This window comes from Centrocercus urophasianus, unplaced genomic scaffold (genome assembly GCF_019232065.1).
Source record: "Centrocercus urophasianus isolate 14NV4802_14NV808 unplaced genomic scaffold, USGS_Curo_1.0 seq_14, whole genome shotgun sequence".
NCBI lineage: Eukaryota > Metazoa > Chordata > Aves > Galliformes > Phasianidae > Centrocercus > Centrocercus urophasianus.
Genome location: NW_024884586.1, coordinates 2,234,931 through 2,250,617, shown reverse-complemented (window position 1 = coordinate 2,250,617; position 15,687 = coordinate 2,234,931). Strand labels below are relative to the sequence as shown.

At 35.1% G+C, this 15,687-nt stretch overlaps 1 protein-coding gene across 16 annotated transcripts in view; it reads right to left on the bottom strand.

Annotated features, from left to right (window-relative positions):
• Window positions 1-15,687, bottom strand: part of IRAG1 (inositol 1,4,5-triphosphate receptor associated 1) — a 101,181-nt gene that overhangs the window by 14,927 nt on the left and 70,567 nt on the right. For all 16 annotated transcript variants that reach the window (XM_042813583.1, XM_042813578.1, XM_042813581.1 and 13 more), the window contains 10 exons: window positions 14,206-14,306; window positions 11,983-12,053; window positions 10,576-10,749; window positions 9,495-9,572; window positions 9,028-9,077; window positions 8,558-8,599; window positions 6,447-7,037; window positions 4,428-4,506; window positions 1,919-2,039; window positions 59-89 (listed from right to left, as the gene is read on the bottom strand). In XM_042813583.1, the coding sequence (XP_042669517.1) occupies window positions 59-89; window positions 1,919-2,039; window positions 4,428-4,506; window positions 6,447-7,037; window positions 8,558-8,599; window positions 9,028-9,077; window positions 9,495-9,572; window positions 10,576-10,749; window positions 11,983-12,053; window positions 14,206-14,306 (1,338 nt within the window). The remainder of the gene's footprint in view (window positions 1-58; window positions 90-1,918; window positions 2,040-4,427; window positions 4,507-6,446; window positions 7,038-8,557; window positions 8,600-9,027; window positions 9,078-9,494; window positions 9,573-10,575; window positions 10,750-11,982; window positions 12,054-14,205; window positions 14,307-15,687) is intronic.

Genomic DNA, 15,687 nt, shown 5'->3' with positions numbered 1-15,687 from the left:
GAACATAGAGCAACGTTCCCTTTGCTGTCTAAATTTATCAGTTTAAGGACACGCTTACCTCAACTTCTTTTTCAGTAAGTGGAGGGGAGCTAGAAATAAAAGCAAAACAATTCAGATTTTTAGTTTTGTCTCTTAAAAACAAATATATTGAAATATTTAATTGGAAATAACAAAGAATGTATTTCCCTTAAATATCTTACGATTCCTTTTGTTCAAACCAGTATTATTTATTTATTTGCTTGTTTTTTTCGTAACAACAGCACAAGTATCACTTGAATATTAACAGAAATAAATCAAAGTTTCTAGAAATTGCAAATATTGTTACAAATATCTGCACTATGCTGTGATAAATTTCAAATAGAAGAGCCAGCCAGAAAATACCCTCTTAGAGTTGCAGGTCAACAAATACACTGCACTTGTGATTATTATCATTATGTATTTTACTTGTGTTATCAGCTTAAATCTTGTGATGATACTAATCACAGATGGATGGCACTCAGGGCTTGGGGCATCATCCACTCACTTTTTTCTCTTACACTAAAAACTCTGAGCTCAACTAATTCATCATCACCATGGTCAAGACAGCCACCCACTGTCACCTCTCCCACAAAGCCTTCCCTACTCTCAGACAGATCAAGGACAGCACCTTTCCTAGATGGCTCACTCAGTAAGTTATTTTCAACATGATTTAGCAATTTCCCAGATTTGTTGTGGCAGTGTGATATTCCCAATTATGTCTCAGAATTTGACTCTATAAGGACGAAAGTAACCAATGCTGAGATTTTTCCTAATTGCCTATAGCTTATGCCATTGTCCCGGGTGAGTGGTGTGTAGTAGACACCCACAACATCTGCACTGCTATCTATCTCTTTTATCCTCACCCAGAGGCTCTCTGCTCCAATGACAAAGGCTGTACAGGCTAATGTTTCCCTCATGCACAGCACAGCATCTCCACCTTTGTTGCCTTGACAGTCCCTTCTGAACAGCCAATACCCTTCCATCCCAACACTCCAAAGATAGGACTCATTCCACCAAGTCTCAATAGTACCAGTGATATCATAGCTCCAAGAAAGGACCAAAGCTTCCAGTCCATCCCCACTTGATCCTCATGCTGCATGTGCTGATATGTAAACATTTCAGATATGCCCCTGAACCTGCAATACTCCTTGGAGTGGCACTGATGCTCCCATTAGCCTTGCCACTCTCACACAGTACCTACCGTACCATCCCTTGGTTTAACATGAGAGTTCCTAATGGCATTCCACTCCCATACTAATCCTACTTTAAAGCTTTTTCAAACAGTTTTGCCAAGAAATGTTTTCATAAGTGAGTCCCGTCATACTCAGCAGACTTCTTGCTTCTAAGATAAAGAAGGAAAAAAACCCTTCAGCCATAGAAGATGTTAAGCAATCTGCTGATAACTGCCCACCTGCACATCTCAAGGTCACGGGACCTGTATGTTCAACTATGTTTGCAGAATAACAATATTCATTTCACAGAAAAATCATCACTTGCAGAAAAGCTGCAGAATTTTGCCATGTCCAGATTTTTCCACTAAAAAACATCTGGCTTGAAGAGATACTAACACTTCCAACATGATTTCATATCCACAGCAGCAATCACAAAAAGCAGGAGTAGACAGATTAGTAGCTGTTCTGTATGAAAGCATGCTTGTAGTATGTAAGTTAAGTTTTAGACTTTTTATGTAGTACTTAGAAACCATTTTGAGAATTAATCACTCACAGTTGGTGCGCTCCCCAAACTATTCAGAAAATCTGTGTTGCATGTTTTAAGATGCAGCAGATTCTCTACATGTATGAATCCACCATATAAATAGAAACCCAGAAAGGGAGTTCACTGAAAATTCTTAGTACACCTTGACCTAGGTAATTCCTTGCTACTTTCAATAAGCTTTTACCTTCCTGGAAGAGATTTGTGCACACGTAGCTTTCGCAGCAATATGTCAGGAATACCAGGCATGACATCAGAGCTATTCTTTGCCTCTTCCTCTTCAGTGGGGGAGGGGAGAGGTGAAGGACCTAGAGACATTTTCAGACAAAAACCTTTTAGATGTTATTTGAGAAGCCATGCATTAATAATCAAGTCAGCATCTCACAGTCAAATAGAACTTTTTAAACCTAACCATGACTTTTTTTTTAAAGTTAATGAGGATTCTACTCCACCTCTACTCATTAAAAAAAGCAAGGTAATAAAAAAATTTCTAAGCCTATTAATGCAGAACAATGCTTCTTGGATTACATACATTGATGCATCACTCATCTCCTGTCTTCTTTTTGAGCAGGTGCAACAAGGGTAACCACTACAAATGTCATTCTTAACACAGAGAAATTGAAGTAATTGGTACTCTAACAGTCTCTAATGCACTGAAAAATTCTTCTTGTGTTTTTTCTACAATTCAAATAGAATCCAAATTCATTACCATAACATCTGACATTTCACATGTGGGCTTTTTCAGTGTACCTCCCTCATGTCTTGAATATTTTAGCTTATGTTTCATAATAGTACTATCAGTACATAATAGTACTGTCATTTTCTAGGCTTTAAATGCCACCTGACAGAATGATTACTCCTATACTTAACTACTACACTACACAACACGTACCACTACACTACTGCAGATTTTGTTCATTTTTATGATGACTCTTCACTACAGCATGTACCATTCACACTGAATTTTCATTGAAACAGGTCGTGAAAGATGCAAATTTTCACTTTCATGAGGACTAAGATATCTTAGGTATCTTAGGTTCAAATGCTATTTTTTAAAAGTTATGTTACTTGATTTTAATTTTATTTAATTTTGTGTACAATAATTTACTGTCTCCTCTTACTTTGACAAAATTTAAAGAAAGACTCTCCTGTAGGAAAGCCGGGTTCCCCAGTTTTAACCTGAGACCTTTGCATAGCCTTACTGTTCATTTCGCATAACAGTTTCTTAGACTTTCAGAGCATTGTGCAAAAGCTCAGATTTTTTTAATTGGGGAAAACACAGATGTGAAAGCTAAATTCTTTTTAGCTACATTTTAGTTCTGTGCAATTCTTTTATATTTAAAAATCTCATTATTTAAGAACCATTGCGTATGATGTCAAAAAACAGCCCAACACCGAAAGGTCTCCAACCTAATATAGTCCTCTTTTCTAAACAATCTATAGACACAACATCCTTTCTAGGACAATCACAATAACTTGGCAGCAATTACAAAATTCGTTGGAGCCAATATACTTGATTCTCAACAGTAATACTGAAGTAGCTGGCTACTTCCTATTATTAAAGCAGAATTACAACTCTAGCTAAAAAGAACAAAGTGGCTCTTACGACAATGTAAGGAAGTAAGTCTATCTAACAAATGAGCTAAGGATTTGTCCTCTCAATTGCTTTATCCATTCAGGAGAAAAAGTTTGATTGACACCCTTAATGTGCTGGCTATCATTTAGACGTGTAATAGACTTTAAAATACTAGTGATACTTTTGAGATTTTAGTTAGCAAGCTGGATCAAATAAAAAAGCTCCCTCTTTGAAAGATAACAGCAGAACACGGGAAAATGGTTTGAAGTTGAAGGAAGGAAGATTTAGGTTGGATGTCAGGGGGAAGTTCTTTGCTATGAGAGTAGTGAGTGCTGGAACAGCTGCCCAGAGAGGTTGTGGATGCCCCATCCCTGGAGGTGTTCAAGGCCAGGTTGGATGGGGCCCTGGGCAGCCTGGTCTAGTATGAAATGTGGAGGTTGGTGGTCCTGCCTGTGGCAGGGGGGTTGGAGATTCATGATCCTTGAGGTTCCTTCCAACCCTGGCCATTCTGTGATTCTGATTCTGTGATCAAATAATGGGTAAATTTTCATAATGTTTTCCCCAAAAGTTTCAGATCTCTCTAAGTGTTTAAAAAACTGGCAAAATATCACCTATTTTACACTTTCAGACAAAGTGCACAAAACAATTTCTGGGAAATGGTAACAGAGAGATAGGAATAATACTACCATACATAGGAATCCAAAAATACAATCACAATGTACAGGTAGAGGATAGTAAGTGTTTTTTAATCTTGCTTCATTCAGATTGAAGATAAGACTGTTTCCAGAGATAACATGAAATGTAGTATCTCAGTCATTCCCAAGTAACAGAAGCTTTAAGGTCATATGAAACAAAAGTAAGGTCCCAGAGCGTACAAAGAATAGCACCTTTCACATTGTATCCTTCTATTCCTGCTTCCCAGAAGTGTACCATACAGGGCAAGGGCTACGCTACTCATCTCTCAATCATCATTTACTACACTCCTCCATTACTACTCCATTGGAATTACTTTTGTAATTGAAGAACAAGAAACATTTTGGTTTTTATTTTCTTTTTTAATTAATTATAAAAATCAGTGTATGACAAACACACACCCATTCACACTTTTATGATACTGCACCTTTTTCCTGTTCAGCTGCTTCACTAAGTTCAGGAAGTTTAAGTCCAACTAAGTTTTGATTTCTCATCAAAATATGCTCCTGTTAAGAAAAACAGTAACATTTCCAAGTAACTTAATTAAAAATCTCAATGTAAAGAGCTCTGACACGTGAACACTAAAAATATAACATTCACTTTATTTAATAAAGGTAATTGAGATATTTATATGAAGTTATTTGTATTTGAAGTTTATTGGTATTGCATATTTCAAATTTCATGCATGCAGTATTTAGCAAAATTACTGGTCAGGTGAATAGATTTGCAACTTGTTCCCCTCCTGCTCTCATTGAAAAAAGGAGTTTTAATAAGTGAGAGTGAAAAAAGCGCTGCTGGATATAGCCATAGTACTAAGCAAGTATCCCCAAATGAAATGAGAAAATCCAGAATATGAGATACATAAAATTGACACTTTATTCAGTAGTATTTGCTTACATCAAAGCTTCATTGCTACTGTATTCTGCCACTATTCCCTGCAGGTACAAAGAAAGCACACTTAAGGACTAAGCTTCATCAATATTTTTTCTCTTTCTACTATCACGTCATTTCCTACTTTCATATTCTCAAATATATTTAAAATTCACAAACATCTGCTTTCATTTATAAGAAGATAATTCTCATTAGAATCAGAGCTCAAATCCTTCATAACTGGAATTACATTTCATGTTCTGTTAATTTTTTGATTCTAACTACTAATTGTGTTTAGCAGCCACTAAGATACTCAAAATCATATGGCTCAAGTGTCTCTATAGCAAATATTCTAATACAGATGTAGTAAGAGTATATGTGTTATATAAACAGGAAAAGATGAATAACCAAGCTGACATTCCAAGCACTACAATGACCAAAGTGCAGAATTTGAGGCCTTCCTCACCATTATTATGATGTTCTAAGGAACTGTGACTTTTAAAGGGGAGCAAGGGAAAAGTCCTGCTTTGTTTACAGCATGTGTGTACATCTTGGTCAGTGTACATCGGTGGTTTATTTTTTCATGTCACTTCTTTTTCAGTAAAATGGCTAATTCTTAATGCAACATAACCATACCAAAACAACTTCCTGTTGCCTGAGATATTTTAAATATAATATTATTGCAAAGTTCAGTATTCCTGAGTGATACGACTACTGCCCTTTAAAGGGAGACTGCCAAGAGGCAAACAGGATTCAAAAAACACCCAACTGAACAAAGTAGAAGTGATTTTTGAAAACAAAGAACACTTTACAAATACTTTGAGTTGCAAGAGGTTTTAAGCCCATAAACAAAACTATAGTATCCATTTCTAAACTTAAGTTAAAGCTTTCAGTTTATACACAGGTCTCCTTTCATACAGAAATCAGCCTGTTTGCATTTTGTAAGTCTGGTTCTGAGAAAAACTCTGAAGGAACAGAGAAAGCACAGTGAAGTGAAAGAAAGGAAGTGAAAGAGCCTAAGCAACCCTTTTAAAGAGAATGTTATTATATCCTCAGGAAGGAAAGATTCTTCAGAACTAAAATTCTTCTTAGAAACCAGAGGAGATCATTTTACTTGTAAGTGTGTTTTACAAACGACATGATCATTAATCAACTGCTTCCTGTTTATAGTTCATGTAAACTATGCAAAAAAGAGCAACTGTGATTTATACTCACCTTTTTGTCATAATGAAAACAATTAGCTTCCTTGACACTCATATTATAATTATTTCTGAGGGCAAAAACATACACGTGCAAGAGCACATGTGCATATGGAAGAGATAACAGTACAGTTGATGCATATTGTGAATGAACTAGGAAACAAAGTAATTCCACGGCATGTAGTTATAGGTTACAATTCATTGAAGTTGCAAAGGAAAAATATCACTGATTTTGCTAAAACTGCATTAGTGTACATTTCTTAAATGATAGATTAGATTAGTGCACATTTCTTAAAATGATAAAAATAAGGCTAAGCGAGTTGAAAGTTCAGTAAGATACAAAAATAAGTTTACAGCAGGATAAAATCAGGACTCACCTCTCTGAGTTTTGTCAATTTCTGCATCCGAACAGGTTGAACTTGGATTTGGAGGTCTTTGAATGCTTTTATTTGATTGCTGGATTTATTACCAACAAAGCTTTTATCTTCCTCAGATGGTAACTTCACGGGTACTTTATCTTTCTGTCCAGGCTCTAAACTATCCCATGATACAGCTCGTAGAAGAGGAGGACGCAGCCCACACAGTTTAAATTCTGGTTTAAAAGAAACTTTATGGTCCCTCATTTCTGGAACAGGACTTTTTAGCTTTGAGTCTATATTTCCTATTCCTGGTCCTGGTAGATGGGTTCTTAAAGGAACATCATTTTCTTTTGCTTTCTTGAGGAAGGATTTTCCGAGTTCATTTTCAGAGACGTTCAAGCAAGTGTTAAGAGACATTCTGCCACCATCACTACCTGAAGGGGAGCACTTAGGTAAAGTATTTACATGCGTACGTGGATCAAAGTTTTCTTTCTGTTCAGAGAGTTTTTCTTTGGGGTTTTCAAAACCAGCAGAACGAGGAACCAGCCTTCCCTGAGAAATCTTTCTTTGATCATTCAGCCTGCGATCCATTAAGCCTTTGCAAACATTCTAAAGGTAGAGGGACACAAATAAAAATGTGATTTTCTTTTTCCCTGTATAGGGTCATTTTCCTTCACATTGATGTTTGCTTTTGAACATGTGCTGTTAACAGCTGAATAATTTTTAACTGCACTTGAAAAAAAATGAGTTGGGAATCTCTTCTCTGAATCTTTAAGATAATATCCTCCTCATTCCAAAAATCCTCATATAATCAGGATTCTCATCATCTTAATATAAGTTGATCATCTAACATAAGGTTTGCCTGAGTATCTGCCTCTAATCCCAGATCTTTTAGTTTTTTTAGATTTCTTGACTTGATTGTTTTCTCTTTTTGTTTGTTCCTCATCTCCCAAGAGAAAAAATTTAGGCTTGCACATAAATATAAAGAACATACTGTAACTTCTCCCTATGTTTGTCAGATCTCCATGTTCCTATCTACTTCCATTTCTAGTAGCGTGTTTAATTCTACATAATACTGCCAAAAAATTACATTAAAATGTAGTTGATTACTCTGTTCACCAACCTATACCTTATCTTTCTTCTATTCTATTGTTACTTGAGATAAATAATTCGCATCATTTTAGTGTGCGCAGGACTTCATTATCATGCAGCTTTAATAGCAAAAGTCCTATCAGCCAAATATAAGGCTGTTACAGGTTTTAGGGCTAAGGAAGTATGGTTAAGGTATGTTAATCATCCTATTGTCACTGTGATACAGTAAGATACAGAGACAACTGAGGCTGTTGTATAGAATATATGCATGCTAACTATATAGAGTCTTACTCTGCATATATCACAACAGGTTATAATTTGGTTGCAGTCTCCATAAGAACTGACAAAAGAACAACTGCTTATTCCTTCTGTACTTTAGTACAGAATCTGTAATTTTGCTAAGAGCACCTATGTCAGTAATTTAAGGCAACAAACACTCCACTGGGAACATCTGACCCAAGTATGTTGCTACTCTTCCCCTTCGTAGTTATTGCTCCAAAACTCTGCTGCATTTAAAGTATTGCCTAATCCACTCATGACAAAATCTTTTCAAAGGGCCGTGTGATGCTACCTGAAGCAAATTAGAAAGCACTCACATAAACTGCTCAACAAATAGGAACATGAAGTTGTAACACCCTATCAGCAGTACCCACTACTAAGTATGGTAACCTCTTCTGCTCAACTAAGTAGATCTAGAAGAGTTCATCCATCTGAAACAGAAGCATACACTGAAGTTGCTGAAGGGGGAATTTTAATTTAGAATTAAAGTTACTCAGCATATTGATTTTAATTAAGATAAAGCATGAATAAAAGCGTGTGAACGATAGGATGCAGAGCACAGCTGTAGCCTGTTTTCCTTCAGTATATTTTGGTGCTTTGCAGTTTCCTAGTTAAGTATGCTTTTTTTTCCTTAGTGGAGTATTGCTTTTCTGTTCAGTTAGCAAACAGTTCTTAGTTTATTTAATCACATAAATAATTTGTATATGTGCTCAGAAAAAAAACAGATTTAGTTTTAGAACACCATATAAAGCACTTACCTCTGCAGTTTGCCTGTCATCTTCTTTAAAAGTTCTGTTATTCTAGCAAAAAAAGGGTAAGGAAAAAAAATTGTTTGTGCTTTCAAGCTATGCTGCAATGTTGGGTATAGATATTAAAGGATGAACTTTAATACATAATTTTATTTTTATTTTTACATTGTCCCATTTATTTATGAAGTAACCTTACGAACTGTTTTTTTCCATAGATTAGGATTATATTGGATCTTTTTCCATTTAGTATACTTCACAATTCTCTATGATCCTTCAGTGCTTATTACATCATGGATTTTAGACTTCAGAATTAGCATTTATTAATTCTTAAATTTGTAGAAAAACATGCCAATAATCTCACTTTAGCATAGAAAAAAGTATTGAAAACACTCACTTTCCTCAGGGATGAATAGGACAGTGTAGTATGTGCAGTACTTGAATAATCAGGTTAGTGTGCAGAATACTCAGCTCGTTCTTACCTGAACTGGAGACGCTGACTCAACACTAGTGGCTGTACATATATCAGACCCTAGGAAGACACACGTGATTAAAGCATGATTAAATCCTGGTGGTTTTGCTCAAAAATTTGAATACCACACATTAGCAAATCCACATACACACACTTACATATAGCATGCTAAGAACAAAATAAAATATTATTTAAAAAGAAAAATAAAACCTGAAGTATGAGAAGTGAAAGATCCTCAAAATGTAGCACAATTCTACTATAAAAAAGAGTAAAAAATAACCTGTATCCTAGAAGCATTACTACAGGAGTACAATATAATGCAGAAAAATAGAAAAGTAAATATATAAGCCTTAATGAACTTTGTCATATTCACAAGTAAATGCTTCAACCTATAGACTAATTTATTCTCTAGAGGAAATTCTAAACATATTTCATTGACAATTTATATATGATTTGAGTTTGCATAGAAGTTTTTACCTGATGGAACAGGAAGAGTAAGAGAGTTGCTCCGAGATGCTACTGGTGAAACTTTTGGACTAAGCGTAGGCGAAACAGCTTCATTAAAACAAAAAAATAAGACAGTAATTTTACTCTCTAAGTTTATAGATTCTGAATTTTTAAAATTCAAATAAGATTAAAACATTAGTCTTGTAATCATCAACTTAAAACATTAGTCTTGTAGTCATCATCAGACATTTGTCCAAACTGGACCAGTCATTTTAATTGCCAAGTTATACTTGACTATTAGGAGCTTTGAGTAGGCTTTATCTCATGTATTTAGCACAAACTAACAAATTTTGTTGATATATAGAAATTTCATTACCCTCAGTTTCATGAGTTCTGCAGAGAAGTGGACACAAGAGGACTCATAAGGAATTTTTTTAAAAAAGGAAATTTTAGTTTAAAAATATATAAAGTTTTATCTCCTTGCATAAAGTGTCAACCTGATTTTAAGACAGAATTTTGTTTTGATTTGGTATTTCAGAACTAATTTATAGTTCTATTTAATGACAAAATGAGATTTAGTCCTAGCCATCAAACACTTAAGAGAAACTATTTCCAATGACATTCCGGAACAGAACAATTTGTTCTATTTCTTTTTAGTGAAAATCTGATTCACTTAGCTTAGTTTATGACTATATCCAGAATAAAAGTCGGTATAGTTATATCTGGGTGATATGGTTTTCTGCAGTACAAATGTTTTGTCAAAGTTTCGTTTTATCTATCTTTATCTCAAGTAGGAACTTGAGGCAGAAAATCTTGACAAACAAATTTGTTTAAGATTCTGACTGAAACACTTCCTCCTTTCATGCTACATTGTCTTCAGCGTACAGGTCAGGCACACAGAAACACTGTCTTCCACTGTTAAATCTAAATATCAAGATTGATATTTTCTATTTTGTACTGAAAAGTGAAGAGAAGCTGAGGGACACTGACCTACAAATTAACAAAATATATGCATGCAGTAGCAGTGTATGCATTACAGTAGATGCTCATTTGTGCTTTTGCAGATTTCCAACGTACAATCTAAAATTGTATCCTCAAAATCCATACCTACCTGTGGGTGACTCAGGGAGACTGCTTCTTGACTTTCTGCCTCTGCGCATTAGAAATCTTTCACTCACTTTCTTTGCTTCTTCTAGTAATTCAAGGTTCTTCTTTTTGTCCTCTTCTGATATGTTGACATCTGGTAGCTGATCATTTACCAGATCAATCACATGACCGTTGTTGTCTGGGTTGAAAATGGCAGAATTAGAACAGTACCTCATGTATCCGTGCTGCACTTTGGAATAACCAGCATGAAAATTTGCTTTAAAGTTAGCTTTGAGTTTCCATTAATTAAAAATTCATGCCCACTCATCTTCTAATCCTGTTATATTCTCAATTTTAGGTCATCAAAAACACAGATAACCTGAGATTCTAATTTGTCACAACAGAATTGGCTTTAGAACCATCTCAACAACTCAAGTAGTCATGGCATTTCTGCTGTATACTCAATTTTTCAATGAGTTTTGTGTTTCCAGTTTTTCAAGGCTAAGAACCCATGAATCTGGCATAGATTTATGCACACTAGCACCAGTTATAACACGTTGTATGTCCACTTATGGTCATGTTAGATATGCAGCCCAGGAGAGCGCATGGATCAAAACCTGAAAGCCACAGACCTACCCTTAGATCCTTGGACTAAAGCATTATTTTCTGAAGAGTTTTTAATGAATTGTCAACGAAACTCTTATCTTAATCTTTGGCTTTCAAATTTGTTGAAAACAATAATATTTGAGCATTATTTTTTAAATTCTTTAGGCTACCACTAAGCAAGAAATATAGCCTGTTGTCAGAAGGGTTCTGTCTGTATGAGCTGGTGCGAGCAGCTTCTACAAATGTTTATAGAATTTTAAAGAAAGTATTACCTGAAGACAAGCAGCCAAAGAACGAAAAGATACATGCAGTTATGAATAGTGAGCACCTTCTCTCTGTATGGCTGAGAAATTAATCCCAGAGCAACACTAGAAATACTGCTTGCATGAACTCTTATTAAGAAATCAAGAATATCTTCTCTAGGATAGCCTGCTTGTTTTCCTTAAAAGTTTATTGTGATATGATAAACAAACTGGAAAATTTGAGACTTAAGTTCCCTTTGACAGCAAAAGTTCCAGTGTTTTAAAAGTAACCAAAATCAGTATTACTGAACAGTATTTTGAACACAACAGGGATTTTAAGCTTGTGCATCTCTGGCCTTCTAAAAATATTAAGCTAAAATACTAATCTAACAATTTTGTTAAACTGACCATATACATATTTCTCTGGACCTGTTCACATGCAAGCCCCTTATGATCATAAACTCTTGATCACTATGCATTATGGTACCAAATTCACAGTGCGTGCATTACATATAAGGATGCACAGGAAAAAAAAAGATGTGGTCAAAGAAACGTCCTAGCTTAAATGAATAATCATTTCTTACCAACAGAAGTCAATGAACTTGTTGGATTCCTAGTGGCACGGTTAGAATGTCTTCTATGAGGACTACGAGGTCTAGAGAGAAAAATGAATGACAAATATTATGGGAATATGTCACTAAGAAAAAAAAAGGCTCTACTTTTCTATTACCTCCAAAATATTAACATTGAAAGAGAAAACATTAATGAAGTAATACTTTTAAAAATACATTGGAATGACATTAAGAAAGCAGGAAATAAAAACCGAAATTATTTCCATTTTGTCTTCACTCTAACTTCCCAGAAAATCTCGAGTTTAATGGTTGAGTTCTGTTCTATATTAAAAGTGAGGTTAAAGACTTATGGATTTTGATGGTAACATATGAAAGTTTTTACTCCCTTTTATATTTTAAAAAATGCAGTTTTCCTATTATGGCATAAAACTCATCTAAATACAGTATGTTGCAAAAAGTTATTCTTAGTCTTTATAAGTTGTTAGTTTCCTAAAATAAGTTTTATGCATTAAAATTATCTCTTAGGCTACCATAATTGCACAGAACCAGGGGAATATCTCATAAAATCAAGTGATGATCCAGCAGATAATGCTTTTTTAAAATGGTTGCACTGTAATTTTAACTCTTAAACAATCCTCAAGTTCAGGCAAGCATACTTTAAAGATATAAGCAAATCATAGCACAGGTCTTGATCAATAGATTCTGATTAGTTCTTCATATAATTTAAGGCCAGGTTAATAAGTATGCTTTATTAGTAGAGTGAAAATAACAATAATTCCATTCAGCAACTTACTTTCATGTATACTAGAATTCAAGGTGCAATTTTTGCTCTGTCTACCTGAATAGACATTTGCCTCAAAACTCACTGTATTTAGTCATTATATACTCCATTCTTTCAACTGTCTATCTTAGGAATATTGTCTGCTTGAATTTTTAACTGATACATATTTTATCACAATAGCTCAGGAGTGCAGTCCTAGCTCTTTCCAAAGCTCTCACTGCTTCAATGGAAATATTTATATGAATAAGGGCAGCAGTACTGGCATATGTATATATATATAAGCAGTAGTCCAGAATTAGGGATTTAGTTATTAAAGGAATGTTTTTCAATTTAATAAAACTTTCCCATGTAGGGAGGGCGGGGAACTTCATTACATCGATTGTTGATAGACTGTGTCCAGGTTAATATTTCAGATTTAGACATAAGAAGAGTATGTGTACTTATGCCATGCATTGAATATGAGGAATTAAACTGTCACTCATCCTAGTAGTAGATGTACAATTGTAGCACATAAACACATACCATTTTATGCCTATGGAAGGACTAAGTAATTTTTTCTTCACTAGGGCATACTCTACTTTCAGAAGGATAGATTTCAAAAGTTATAGCTGTCAGTTGAAGCATGCATAACTTTCACTTACGTTTTTGTTTAAATTACTCTATTCTGAAAGATTAGAAAATAAACAATTTTGAAGGATACCAATTTAGGTTTGCAGGATTAGTGACATAAGAAACTGTTCTTTAATATCAACTGTACTTCCAACACCCAAATTCCCTGCACCCAAAAGGAAAGACAATACAATCTAATTACTACAAGGGCTGCTCCTAAAATACCATCTCTGATTTTACTACGTTGGCTGACAAGGTCAGGCAGATGGTGATACAGCAATGGAACTTGAACCTGCCCACCAATATATTCTATTATAGTTTGTTTCCGTGTAACAGATGGCAGCAGAGGGGCAGACTGACAAAAAGGTGTCTGATGTGGAAGTATGGATGAAGCAAAGGTGTGTCACTGAATTTGCCCACGTAGAAAAAGTGGAACTCATTGACATTTGTCAGTGTTTGCTGAATGTTTATGACAACTGAAGTGTGGATGTGAGCATAGTGAGGTGATGGGTGGTATATTGCAACAGTGGTGACAGTGAGTCACCTCCATTGTTTCAGATTTGTATGAGTAGAGAATTGTGGTGAAAATACACAGCTCAAGGTGGTGACTATGCTGAAAATCAGTATTTCGTAGCTGAGAATTTGCTCTAACAAATAGTGTTATTGTGTTCTTTGTATCTGTTGGAGTTGAGAACAAATAGGAGGCATTACTTTTGGAACAACCTATGTACAAGGACACATCAACGATATTTTAGTATGACACACATTTCAAAGCAAATTCTTAGAAACAGCTCCCAGAATTACTGTACAAATTATTCATAGATTGGTAGCATATAATGTAGTACCTGTTAACCAGATTTTTATCGATTTCTGCATCAGGCATACTAGCATTCTCTGGAAGAACAATAGAAGGTGTACTGCTTGTAGTTCCTTCAGCATCGGTGTCCTGAATGGTTTGTTATAAACATAAAAATAAAGTTGAGCAGAAATTCAAAGTACTGAATATCCATCTGAGGGGAAAATAATTGGGATTTTTCTATTTAGCCTACAAATGACTGAACTGAGAATTAGCTTTTATCTGATAAGACATATTTGAGTTTAAAATCTTTATTTACACTGCTAGAAACAATTATAATTGCTTCTGCTAGGCACTAGTATGTAAAAGAAGAAAATGCTGTATTATTTAGTCATTTTTATTCTAAATTTTTCTTGAAATAGCATCCCAAAGTTCCATAAGAAATTTTGACTTCAATTGGCAGTTGACATTTGTGTCCCTGCTCACGGCAGGGAAGTTAGAGCTATATGACCTTTAAAGACCCCTTCCAATCCAACATTCCATGATTCTGTGACATTTCTGAATCTTGAAGAGGAGCATGCTTACTAACCGTGGCACAAAGCCACTCACATTCAACTGTTATAAACAACATTTTGCAAACGCCATTTGCTCTCAATTGTGCTTACTACTTTAAGAATATTTATCTATTAAAGGCTCACAGAAGCATAATGAATTCAAAATAAAAAAAATAATTATTTTAGTAATTGTTAACACAGAAAATAAAGAGCTGCTGTAAAAAATAATTTGTGCATTTGAATAATTACTCATGATAATTTAGCTTAACACATTAATGTTTTAGAGCATAGAGATTTCAATCATTTTGATTCTTTGCATTGAAAGTCATCAATTTATAATTTTGTTTCCATCATCTAACGGAGACTTTTTTTTGGAGAAGTTAGGGTAGTCCTAAGGTTTGTTACAACAAGCAAGTGGCAATAGAATAAACTGAAATAAAATTATATGCATACAGAAAGATACTATCATAGAATCATAGAATGGCCTGGGTTGAAAAGGACCACAATGATCATGTAGATTCAACCTGTTATGTGCAGGGTCACCAACCACCAGACCAGGCTGCTCAGAGCCACATCCAGCCTGGCCTTGAGTGCCTCCAGGGATGGGGCATCCACAACCTCCTTGGGCAACCTGTTCCAGTGTGTCACCACTCTGTGTGAAAAACTTCTTCCTAATATCTCACCTAATATATATCCCCTGTCTCAGTTCCCCCAGTTCCCTGTCCCTGTCTCAGTTCCCCCTTGTCCTATCACCTCATAATCAGCCGTTCCCCCTCCTGTTTATATGCTCCCTTCAAGTATTGGAAGGACACAATGAGGTCTCCCCGGATCCTTTTCTTTTCCAAACGATTAGTAGTCATGTAGCTGTTAGGTATCAAATACAATAGAATTCCTTTCAACATTTCTAAGGGACAAATTTTACTGCTCTTGAAATAATACACTCTGATAAATACAAAGAACTCTGAAAGAATTTGAAA